At 36.4% G+C, this 12,773-nt stretch overlaps 1 protein-coding gene across 1 annotated transcript; it reads right to left on the bottom strand.

The window, feature by feature from the left end:
- Positions 1–705: 705 nt before the first annotated feature.
- On the bottom strand, positions 706–3,805 carry LOC140009283 (cell number regulator 8-like). Its single transcript, XM_072054396.1, has 3 exons — positions 3,376–3,805; positions 2,204–2,406; positions 706–1,155 (listed from the first exon to the last, which is right to left on the bottom strand). Exons 1-3 carry the CDS (start codon positions 3,668–3,670, stop codon positions 916–918), a joined length of 738 nt encoding a protein of 245 aa, XP_071910497.1. The 5' UTR covers positions 3,671–3,805; the 3' UTR covers positions 706–915.
- Positions 3,806–12,773: the final 8,968 nt, after the last annotated feature.

Genomic DNA, 12,773 nt, shown 5'->3' with positions numbered 1-12,773 from the left:
AATCAACTCGAACTTGAGTTGGAATTCAATTTAAAGATATTTAACTCATTAACTCACGAGTCGGTTTCGGTTTGATTAAATAATTTTATTTTTTATTTTAATAGTATAAATATAAATATATATAATTTTTTGTTAATATTTTATTATTTATTAAGAAAATTATTATTTTATTTTTTTAAAAAAATAAAATAATTTTTTTTTATCTTTTAAAGTTGAAATTCAAGTTTTATATTTTGAACTCATCAAACTCGAGTTTAAACTTTATAAAACTAAGTTAAAATTTGACTTGATTAGAATAAAATTTGCATTCCTAATCTGGATGCATTGCTAATTTGACCTACCACTATCTAGAATTCTACAATATACCTACTTTCATTTCAGGCGCTGTACTTGTTACTAATCCTGCTAGGCATTTCCAACGTTTCTAAGCCTTTTTTGTTTACTTTTTTTTGAGATTTTGCGTGACCAATTTTCACCTTCATTTTGCATTTGCTCGAGGGCGTGTTCTTCTAGTTCAGAGTGGCTGCAAGTCCACATTTAGCCGGAAGTTTATTCGTCTTTTCTGTTAAAAAGATTGGTAGGAGAAAATTTGCTTTCTCTAACCAAAAAATGGTTCCTCAAAATTAAGTCCATATTATTCCACACCGATAGCTCAATAGCAAGGGATTTGGGCTATGCAAGTTGTAAATAATACTCCTAGGATCATTCACTCGAAAAGTACATATACTTGGCCAATACAAACTTACAAGTCTTTAAAGTTTTCATAGATGTTTATTTATTTATACATATCAAACAGACAAAATAAACTGACATTCAAATTTTGCAAGTTATAGCAGTGTTTATCTAACCATCGGGTCTCGTAAGTAAACGATCCCTACAGGATTATAAAATCCACGCACAATTCAGGCATCATATTCAGGCTCCTCGGCCCATAATCTGCTCTCCTGGTGGAATCATGACCAAGACTGGATGGGCATTGAATCCAGGGTGATGAAGCCTGCGACGAACCTCACGACCTTCCTGACAAAGGGCGCATGCATGGCAGAAGACATGGGTTGCGAAGTCACAGGCTGTTTCACACTGCTCACGTTGCGCCTCATCCTCCACAAAGCTTCCACAGCACCCACATGATCTGGTAAGCGCTTCACAGCTTCCCTATTGACATCAAATCACCCAATATTTATGCAAAGACCTCACAACCCAACTATAAAATGATCCCAACACTTAATATAGAGGAATTTACAATTTAAAGCAAGTTTGAACTCAATTTACATTTCTCCACTGATAACGCTTAAAAGTAAAACCAGCTAAAACCCCTTGAAAGGGGTCAAAATAATAGCCAATGAAAAACAAAATCATCGCTCGGACAGACAGAAAAGTGATAATTCAAGCAACAATCACAGGCAGACCAATCAACAAGTATACTCATCAGGGATCTGGTGTCATTATCATAAGTGAACAATGGACGACGCTGTAAGAACTATGGATGCAGTTATTGCAAGTCCACGCGTTCTAACACACTAGTATAGACAAATGGTAAGAAAGGTGCTTCATAGACAAGTGGTAAGGTAGCAAGGAACTCAAGCTGTGCTACCTTTTTCCTTAGTGAATGTGACAAGCTGAAGCTAGTTCAATATCAACACAACCACTCAGCAGGTTTGTCATTCAAAACAACTTCCGCCTATAACCCATGATTCCAAGACCAATACACAAAGGATAGTTCAAATACTAAGTGAGAAGTTGAGACTCAACTCTTCAATGGTCATCTATAGTGAAAGTGTCAACATATGAGCTAGTGTGAACCAAATGTTTGTGCCTTCTATGACAATTCTCAATGCCTGAGAACATTTCTACAACATGCAAGCTAAATCTGCATGCTTGAGCGTGCAAGTGTGTTGGTGGAGTAAGAGGGAGAGAAATTTCAAGGACAATGAATGAAGCTATACTTCTAAATAAGTCAGTGCACCTACATAAAAAGTCAATCGTTGCATCTGCCCCCAATATTTCAGCTTGTTTAGGACATTTGTTTTGTCAGCATAGCACTCAAAAACCAGCACTAAACTTTCTTAATGCCCCTAAACTTTCTTAATTGCAAGGCATTTACCTATTAATATTTTGACCAAGGCATCATTGTTCAACTGGACCAAACTCCATAAAAGACAAAGAAAGAACACAGTTTCTTGAAATACAAGCAATGGCATACCTCCAAATTGAACTTTCGGCGGATAGCAGTACGGCTGGAGTATGAAAACCAGGGTGCTAAGCAGTTCCAGCCAAAAAGGGAATTCCCAATCAGGTACAGACCTGTGTAAGGCAAGCAGTGATTTGCGAAAGTCCCTGGTGCTGATCCAAGTCTTTCAGCATTGCTACCATAGAGAACACAAGGTGCCACACTTCCTAGCAGACCTGTTCCATGTCACTACATTTTAGTGCTAGAGACAAGGTAAGGGAAGAAAGGAAATGATAGCATACCAAAAGCTACACTAGAGGACATCAAACCAAAAAACAATGCAAAAACAACATAGTAAAAATCAACTACCAACAACTGAACTAGAAAGGCAGCCACCCTTGCAATAGGGGTTATTCACCCACTATTGTCTTTTCTATTGGAAATTAAAATAATATTGTTGGGTTTAACAGGTTTACACAATTATGAAAGTCAGGCTTAAATTGTCTAAGACCAAAACGTTTATTTCTTCTTCTCTTCATCAAAATTCATCTTGGCCCTTAATTTTTCAGCAAATCTCAATCTTCTCCTTCAAACAACAATCTTCTGCCTCCTTTCTTCATCAGTTTTGAGTTTGCCTATCTGCCCTTTTGCAATCTATCTTGGTTCTCACTTTTGGCTGCTCTGCTAGCCTTCAAGCTGAAATTAAGGTCACGATGCCTATCTCACAAGGTGATTTTTGCCTAAAATTTAAAAACTAATTTGTCATTTTGGGAGGGAGACAAACATACAATGAGCATCATATTGCTTGTATATTATTTCCTTGTCTTTTCCTCTGAAAAAAGGACAATAATATGGCCTCCTTCCAAGGTAAAGAAGAAAAATATCTGAGGGCATTGGAAGTCCACTCGATTTCTTAGGAGTCGACTTTAACTTCAAAGTCGATCGCCTAGAAGCCGACTTCAAAATCAACAATGCTTTCTAATTTTTTGATACAAAAAAGGCAACATTCAGATGTTTAAATACTCGTCTAAGTTGATATTAGCTCTAAGATCAGCAATCAATGAAAAAAACAAAAAAATAAAATCAGGAAACCAATAACTCATCGAAAATCGAATGTTCAAAGGATTTCTTTTTTTTTTTTTTTGGTCCAAAAAGAAAAGGACGAAGAAGAGAAATAGGTAATAAATTTAAGAAGAAATGCTCACAAACTTCAAGATCGCTGCTGCAAAAGTCATCATTCCTGCCCAGACAGGCGCAGAGGCTGGAGTCCCAGTGGGCCCTACCCATCATAGGCTCCCCCATGACGCTCCCATGGCTGAGTGGCAGACCATTGGCGGTCCAACTCATCGGAATGGGAGGAGCTGATTTCTTAGCTGCATCGGGCGCCTTGCCGTCGGCGGATTTGGTGGGGTAAACAGCTTCATTCTGGCTGAGGTCTTTTTCCACTTTAGACTCTTGTTGCTTAGGCAAAAGAGGACTCGATTCCTCGGAATTGGCCATTATTAGGGATCCAGGAACTACACTATATTCCTCAGAAAATCCTGAAAATAAGGAGGAAGGAGATTTGGAATTTTGGGAGCTAAAGAAACTTAACAACAAAGATTGGGTGAAACGTACGAATAGGGAGAGTGGTGAAAGATTGGAAAAGGTCAACTAACTTAGCAAAAGTCGGTGGAATTTATTTTGTTTTTTTTTTAATTTTGTTAAAATTCTTTTTCCCTCTTTCAGATTCTCCTCTCGCGGGCCCGCAAGCGTTCCATTTGGGCCTCCCTGAGTTTTGTCCAATTTGGGCGGAACGAAGCACTGAACCTCAAAACCCAAACAAATTTCGCACAGTGGAATGGGAGTGTTTAGATACAATTTTTTTTTTTTTAGTAAATCTTATATACACTGACAATATATACATATCTTCGTTGGATTCATGATATATATGTAAAAATTGAATTTCAAATTCAAATTTTGTAAATTTATCATTCATCTAACGTTGACAGTGTATACACTGTCAGTGTAGGAAAAATTAATCCTTTTTTTTAAAAAAAAATCGTTTAAAATATGCTTTATATTTCACTAAATAAAATTTTTCACCTTTCACTTTTAAAATATTAATTCTACATCTTTTACAAATTCAAATCAACAAAATTTGATCTTAACCTAGGTTTTTTACTACTTTTTAATTTGAAATTACCACATGATTCACATATGATTATTTTTTAGGTACAAAAATGTTAGATTCCATTTGTTTAGGCGCAAAAATGAATGCGGACCAGGTCAAATTTTACTTTTTTTAGGAGAAAAATGAATATAGTTCAAGTCATATTCTAGTTTTCTTTTAGAGGCAAAAATGAATATAAATCGGGTCATTTGTTTAATTACAAATAGTATCTAACCTTTTTTACGTTAAAAAATAATCATATGTGAGTCACATAATGGATACAGGGTAAAAAAAATAATCAAAAATATAAGTTGGAACCAAATTACTGACTTAAATTTATAAATATGTGAAATTAATATCTTAAAAGTGATTAATGAAAAAGTTCATTTGGTCAAATGTGAGTGAGGTTTTGAATGATTATCATATTTTTAAAATTTCCCTTTCATTGTTGTGATACAGTGAACAAGTCAACCAATCACCTCTACTTTAATGTGAACAATTGTGGGAAGATGAAAATTTCAGGTTAGGAATTTTCCTCTATAAAGTGGGTAAATATTTCTCATATCTTGATGGATTTGAAGCTTTTTATGTCGTTTTTGGGATCGATTGGTCTCGGCGAAGCTGGCTAACAGAGTGATGGCGATTGACTTTTCCCGTTATGATGGTGTTGGCTTTTGCAATTTTGAAGCATATTGAAGAACTGGTAGAGAAGAAGGTATGATATCAATTTTATATTTTGACCCCCAAAGTTTTGCTCCTCTTAGTTTGACCTAGAAAAATATAATATACAACACATATTAGCGATAAAAATCAAATAGAGAGAAAATGTTGGATGTATTTACGTAAGGGTACAACAATAGTAAAAAAAAAGAAAGGTAAGGGTATAAATAGCACTTCAACTGGCGCTGTTAATCATGTTCACTTGTTCAGTTCCATCCATTCTCTACATTCCATTAAACTACAGAGGTGACTATATACTATCTAGTCATCTTAAAACAATAGAAGGGTCACGGGGTTATATGTAATTTAACCTGAAACATAGTGAGTCACCATTGTCACAGTAAGCATGATATTGATGGGCAGTCTTCCAGCGTGAAACCTCATCACCGGATCTCGACCTTTGAGATCTCAAAAAGCATTTAGAGTGATAGTTCAAAAATCTTACTTCCCATCAAAATTATCATTTAATATGATTTTTCTTAAATTCATATAGGTATGTAATATATCCGTATGGTTCGATAGTGATTCAGTTTCTATCGATTTTCTCTGACTCTGTGAGGTAACTCTCTAAAATAGGTTAGAGTAAGAATACAAGTAAGTTTAGATGATGACAATTGACAAAAAAAAAAAAAAAAGAATAGTTCAAACTGTGCCAATTATTTGCAAAGATATAAAAGAAAAGTGTAACACCAGAGAGAGAGAGAGGGGTATGAGTACTTATCTCATTTTTTTACAAAACAAAACTTGGGTTCTGTTTCTAACTTGATCGTCGGAGGCTATTCTAGCGATCAAGCTCAGTTTCCTTTTACAGGTTATTTGCTAAGGAATCATCAAACTTCAACTACATCATGATAAAATTGCAGAAATCAACTTCTACACACACACACACACATGTTTTCATTCCTGCTCGAGGTGATGACATCGTGCTTTGTTAGTGCTTGGTTACGTACGTACATGATCTTAACTGCATTGATTTATACTAGTTATACTTAACTGCATTGCTGTTATTGGCTGTTCAATAATTTAATTCTGGTGTTCTTCTCCTAATTGAACAAAAGGGCTTGTGTTTCTTGTATTTTCTAAATTTAAAGCTGTGTTCTCTGGCAGCAGGATGGTTAGTTTGCTCCATCGAATTCTGTCTCCTTTTTCACTGCAATTTTATCTGACTTTGAAGACGCACGGAATAAAGAAAGTCCGACATTGATTTTTAAGGTTCTAAAATAATACTCCGGTTGATGAATATTCAACAACACGGAGACTGTTAATCCAGCTCCTAGGTCGCAGTCTCCTCCGTCTTTGCCCAGACAGGTAAATGTCAGTGAATGTCAGCCAGAAACTAAAAGAATGGCTGCTTTCTGCACCATGCGTCATCAATCATTATAAGTTAGCAAAGTTAGAGCTGAGTCCTGCGCAAAACATAGTTGAGAAAACTTTGTGGACTATGTGGGATTTACTCAGAAAAACAGTTCCCATCAAGTTACTGTCGAGAAAGGTAGTATATGGTGCTCTAAAAGTTTGTGAGACTCTAATTGCTTCGATTTACTCGCGAATGCAACTTGCAATTCAATTTTGGAACTGAAAAAACACGTCTGCTGTTGTTTGCAGAGGCTGTATATGACCGAACTTGGAACCAAGAGATATGGTAATCATTACATCTAAGTTACAAGTTTCAAATAACAAGTTCACAATCCACATTTACACGTAACACCTGTATATAAAAGGAATGCAAAAGGCTGCTGTATCAGTTGGTGATCACAAAGGTAACACTTGATATACTTTTACACACAACACGTTCATATATAGGTCACAGTATCATATAGAAAATTCTTGACTCGTTTATGTTTCATTTCCAACGACTGACGTGACTTTGATTGCGAACATCTTCAGTCATGTATCTTCTTCCCCTGCTAAAATTGAACGAAATCGGTTTCATTAGTCAAGACTTAATTTTGTAGGTAAACTGCATTTATTAACATCATTCTCTCCTTCTGCAGAATGATCAAAAGATTCTAATTAGCTGGGAGCTTGTTAGTACTACCACAAATTACTTCTTAGGTCTTACCTTTCCTTCTGATCTGACAACTCTGAAGTCTTTGGATTTGCTATGCGCATTCACGTTTTGATGATGGATATTGTGCCTGCCATTAGATCGGTTGGGAGGAGGAAGGTAAGAGTGAGTCTCTGGGCCTCTGTAATCAATTTCGTAGATGTCGAGCTCCTTCTTTTGCATACCTGGAATTGATTTCATTTACAAGTCAGGACGATTTTTTTTCCATCAAGCATCATCTGGAAGAACCCAGAAATTTTGTGAAAGAGCTTTACTTGCATACCTCTCGAAAGGCAAGGTGTCAGGAGGAGGAAAAGAAGGAAACCAGCTGCGGCGATGCAGGGCCGGAACTCCATTGCACAGCAAGACTGAGTTGATCAATTTGGTAAAAAGCTTATTTTGGTTTCTTGGGCAGTCCTTAGGGAGGATCAAGGAAGCAGCACGCAGATTTTAGTTAAGACAGTAGTGGTGCGAAGGAACTTTTGGCAATTGAAACCGTCGCCATCCGAACAGCAATAAGTTGCAAGGTCCTGATGTAGATGTGTTGGGGCGGAACATTTATGTTTATGTAGTGCATTGTGTTGCAACTAGAAGACCTTAAAAAGTTATAGATAAATTTGATTTTGGCTTTGCTTTGGTAGGCTGGACAGTCCCATGTGTGTATTATTGATACTGTATGTCCAAGGCCTTGGCAAAGCAGACCCCCTTTGCCGGAATTCACAGCAAAACACCCAAACCTGTACCACCTACCTATACTTTTCCTCTCTCTCTCAAGTCCCACCCCTCCTTTTCTGTCATTAAACTCTTGGATTTCACATCTTATTGCTATGGCATGGCATAATATGACAGAACACAATTATATGGGGACTTAATCTCTGGAAACTGAAAACACATATGTCGAGCAGAAGGGTTGTAATTATATGTAATTGGATTATAGGGATCGTTTCCTTTAATGCGCTATTGCGTGTTGCAGATTCTGGTTGGACATTAAATGCATTTTCAATGCTAAAGGATATCTTCTTCTTCTTCTTTTTTTGAAAAACAACCCTAAAGGATTTGAGTTTAATGAATCTCTTACATATGGGCCTAGAAAGAAACAAGGTAGCAAGGTCTCCTAGTTTAGGAATCATTTTGTCCGAAGCCTGGAGGGGCGCCTGTTTCCCCAGAAACATTGCCAGGATTTAACAGTTTCTGACTACTGTGACAAAAGCACAAAGGATTAGGGAAGGAGTCTGGGACAAAGCTAAAGGTTCACAGCATGTTAAACAAGAGTCCAAGCTAAGCTATGGGATTCGCGATTGATAGTTTACTAATCCCATTGTTTAACAAACAAATACTCAGTAAAAGAAAAAGAAGCTGTTTAACGAATGATAAAGAGAGCTTTTTTCACTCAGGGGACAGCTACAAGAAGCTGGCGACAAAAGCAAAAACTGGCAGGACATTCCGCCAAAGCAACATGTATAATCATGTATTCATGTCTCCTGGATGATATTCAGGCTCATATGAATGAATCTCCCCATAGCTTTTTTGGGCTTTTTTTTATTTGAACGTGTTTATCTAGTGTTTGGATTTTTTCAGGCGGTAAGTTGTCAATGTAGATAACGATATCCAGAAATAACGTTTTGGCAAAATCGCATTTGCTAGTTAAAAATTGGAAAAAAAAAAAAAAAGAAGATAAAATTCTATTTTGATTGACATTAAGTATTATTACTCAATTAGTATCAAAAGCCTTTCAAGACTTATCATCCGATTTTTTAAATCTTGTAATTTGCTGAGGGCTCGTACACAATGCAATGGAGGCGGCAAAAGAGGTCTAACTGGACTGCATCTTAATTCGGCTTAAAATAAAGAGGTCTACCGTACAATTCTCCCGTTTCAATCAACCAACGGCCCATTTTCTATTATCGTTTGCAAAAAAAAAAATGAACGGCCCATCCCTTGCTAATGATCTTTGAAGAAGCCCAAGCAAAAAGAGCTATAGTCATTTTGGTGACTGAAAACCATTTTCTGCCATTAGCACGAATTGTTTTTTGAGTCAACTTGTGTCGGACGTTTTCAACTAGTTTATTCATGATATTATTTTTCTCTTTATCAAAAAAAAAAAGTCGAACTACCACAACCACCGAACATTCCAAAAAAAAAAAACTCAAAAATAAAATAAAATCAAAATACACCAACACGATGGAGGAGGAGAATTCCGTACCCTGGTTCCTCTCGAGGAAGATACTTTATTAGATATGTATGTATATATATATATATATTAAAATTACTATTTTATATTTATAATTATTATTTTAATACTCATCGTTTCAAACAGTGATCCATTGTTTGAATTAATGATCCGCTAACCTGGTCTTTTGTCGGATTCCTTATCTATCCGAATTTAATGATCATGATGTTAAAATTCAACTTTTGTACACATGTTATAGATCTAACAATGATAATATATATACTGTTAGTATATATAAGATTTACTCTAATTTTTATTTGATAGCATATAGAATTTTAGGGCAAAAAGAAGAAGTCATTATAATTTTCTAATTACAGCTATAGAGACTTGTCAAAAAAGAACCCAAAAATATAAAATAAAACAAAATCAACTCAAAATAGACCAACACGATGGAGGGGGAGAATTCCGGATCCTTTCAAGGAAGATACTTTATTAGATATTTTATGTATATTAAAATTATTATTTTAATATTTATCGATTCAAACAGTGATCCATTATTTAAATTAGTGACGCGCTGACGCCGCCGTCCTCAATCGGATTCCTTATCTATCCGAATTTAATGACTACGATGTCGAAGCCAAGTGCCCTCGCGGCCTCGCCAAACCTTCACAACCCCATCTCCCCAGGAAAAATTGAAAGACGCACACACAGCGGTCACACGGGAAATTGTGACAATGAAAAAGAAAGAGCAACAAACCCTACTCCATCATCAGAATTCAGAAATATGACAATGAAGATATACACGGATAGATTGATGGAATGATAGTACAAGTTTGTCTTACGCTATGGCCGGATATGACGCCAACGGTGAATTGGAATTGGGACTTCCTCAAAAAAAAAAAAAGGAAGAATTGGAACGGCCCCAAACGGTCAGATTCCAACAGCAAAAAAATGGGTTGCCTCTCCGATTGCGTAACACAAAGGGTACCAAGTACCAACTTCTGCTTTTCCACTTTCCAATCAAAAGCCTCCTCTATCACGCCAATGCCAAATCCTGTCCTCCGGACTCCACAGCGTCAAAGTGTGGGTCCCCTCATAAAAAAAAGGTTAAATTTTAAGAAAGTCTAAACCCATTTATTCATCTAAGAATCCAATAATAGCCATGGGCCTTTGGCCTGATTAAAAAATTGTCAGAATATGTGACGGCCTTAATTGGCCATCTTCGATCGAATCTCTACTCACATCGAGTTCCCCTCCTCCTCTCCCTATATTAGATTAGATTAGGTTATAAAATTTCTATAGTTGCCACAAAAAAAAAAATTACAGACAAAATACAAAAACAAAGATGTGCATTTTCTTTTCTTTTAGACCACAGGAGCATCATAGATTGTACCTTTAAAAGTTACACACACGTCTAAAATAGTTTGTTTTTGTCTAAAATTTTAAAGATTCACGTGAGAATTTTATGATAAACTAGCAACATGTGGTTTTCAGAAAATTTGTTAGTAGGAGTCTATTGCTTTAAAAATCACAGGATATGCAATCTTCCTGTTTTCCTTATGTATTAGTGTACATTTTCTCTGCCAAAATATAATATGCTAATGGCGATAAAATTTTATCGTACCTTATTGTAAAACTTGTTAACAAAATTTCTGTATTTGAGAGGCTGAAGAAAAGAAATTTTATTTTTTCTCCATCTCTTTCCTCTCTTCTTTTTCCTTCATATGCCATTGTGCTCTTCCTCCTCCTTTCCCATTGTTGATCACTAATGGCCGCTGTCATCTCACCCTCCCATTTTTTTTCTTCGCTCCCCTTCTCTTCTCCTCTATTCCCTTTTCTCTTCCCTCTCATCCTTACTCTTTACGCCCCTTCTTCCTCCTCTCTTCCTCCCCTTTCTCTCTGCCACCCCCTCTCCTCTAATTCTCTCGTCTCTCCGGCGAAGAAGAGGGGATAGGGTGAGGAAGGAGGGGAAGAAGGAAAAGGAAGAAGAGAAAGAGGAAGGAGGTGAGGGAGAGGAGTAGAAGTGAAGGAGGGACGAGAAGGAGAAAAATGGAGAAGGAGAGGAAGAGGAGGGGCGGGGCCGGGAGGAAGGAAGTGCCGGTGATGGATTGGTGTGTATTTTAAAAATTTTGAAGTGTTTTTAGAGAAAACCTGTAAACAAGTTGTAAAAAAAAAGAAAAGAAAAGAAAACTTGTGTCTCTTGATTCTTAACAAGCTTCACTGGTAGAGTCATGAGGGCTAACCGAGAAGGCCCAAAAGAAAGGGGAAACCCAAAAGCAGAATTTAGCTGCTTCAGTCATTACCCACCAGATACTGATGTGGTAGTCAGTTAGTTAAATGAGGCCCACAAATACGACCGGATATACCATCAAAATAGAACCGTGTAAAGTGTAAGCAAACAAAAAAAAAAAAAAAAAAAAAAAAGAGAGAAATTTGATTAAAAAATAAGTTATTGGTAGTTTTGCCTTTGAAAAAAAATCAAGAACATAACAATTATTGGTAAATGAAAGTGTGATTATTGGTAAATTCTAACTGCAGCCGTGAAAAGTACAGAAGTTGAAACTCCAAGAGCACAAGGCAACAAGAATATACAAGTCTCAGTTTCTATTCTGTGAAGAACACATGATAATATAACCTTACCCGCTCTTTGTGTTATTAACTGTTGTAAGCTGGTGTACATATAATTTTGCGTTTTTTGAGGGAAGGGGAAAAAAATACAGACGAGCGAGTGAGCAAGCATTTTCTCTAATTCCCAACAAGCTTAAAAAACAGACTACTAGTGTAGTAGTAGTCTCCGAAATGTACACCGTTCGCTCCGTTTGGATTGATCATTTTTTGAAAAACAAGTTTTTAGGATACAATAATATGTTATAATAATATATAAAACTTCAACAACCTCAAAAATACATAAAACATCCTAAAAAACATCAAAGACACAAAAAATAATATAAAAAATAATCTCATCTACAGTAAAAAAATTTTTTTACCTATATTGCTATAATAAAATATTTTAAAAATACCCAAAAACAACAACTAATGGAAACGGAGCCTAAGTTTAACGGAATAAGGCAAAGACAGACAGGGAGGCGAGGCCCAACTTCCAAGTAGGTAAGCACTTCAATTTTTATAAGCGATGTCAGTAATAAATATAGAGCTGAGCTGCCGCTGCTCCTGCCCCGGCCTCTGCCCCTGGGGGGGGGGAGGAGTTGCAGCGTACAATATGAGAAACAATTTCATATGGTCTTTCCATCTTTCAGTGTACGACTCACTGAATACCCCATTTAATAATCTATCTGTCTATTAGCATCAACATCATTACCATAAAAATAACTTCCAAGCCAAGAGATTCCCTATCCATGGTCATTACAGGTCATGCATCCATCCCTCCCCAAATGCACAAAACAACCAAACAGCATATCTCATTATTACCAATTAGCTATGGAGGTTTTATTTTCATCGGCTACTTGAACTAGTGAACCTAAGCAACCAACCCCAAAAAATACTCCTAGGACAA

The sequence above is a fragment of the Coffea arabica genome, chromosome 6e (genome assembly GCF_036785885.1).
Source record: "Coffea arabica cultivar ET-39 chromosome 6e, Coffea Arabica ET-39 HiFi, whole genome shotgun sequence".
NCBI classification, from domain to species: domain Eukaryota; kingdom Viridiplantae; phylum Streptophyta; class Magnoliopsida; order Gentianales; family Rubiaceae; genus Coffea; species Coffea arabica.
Note: the sequence above shows the minus strand (reverse complement) of the source record. Positions and strands in the feature narration are given on the sequence as shown.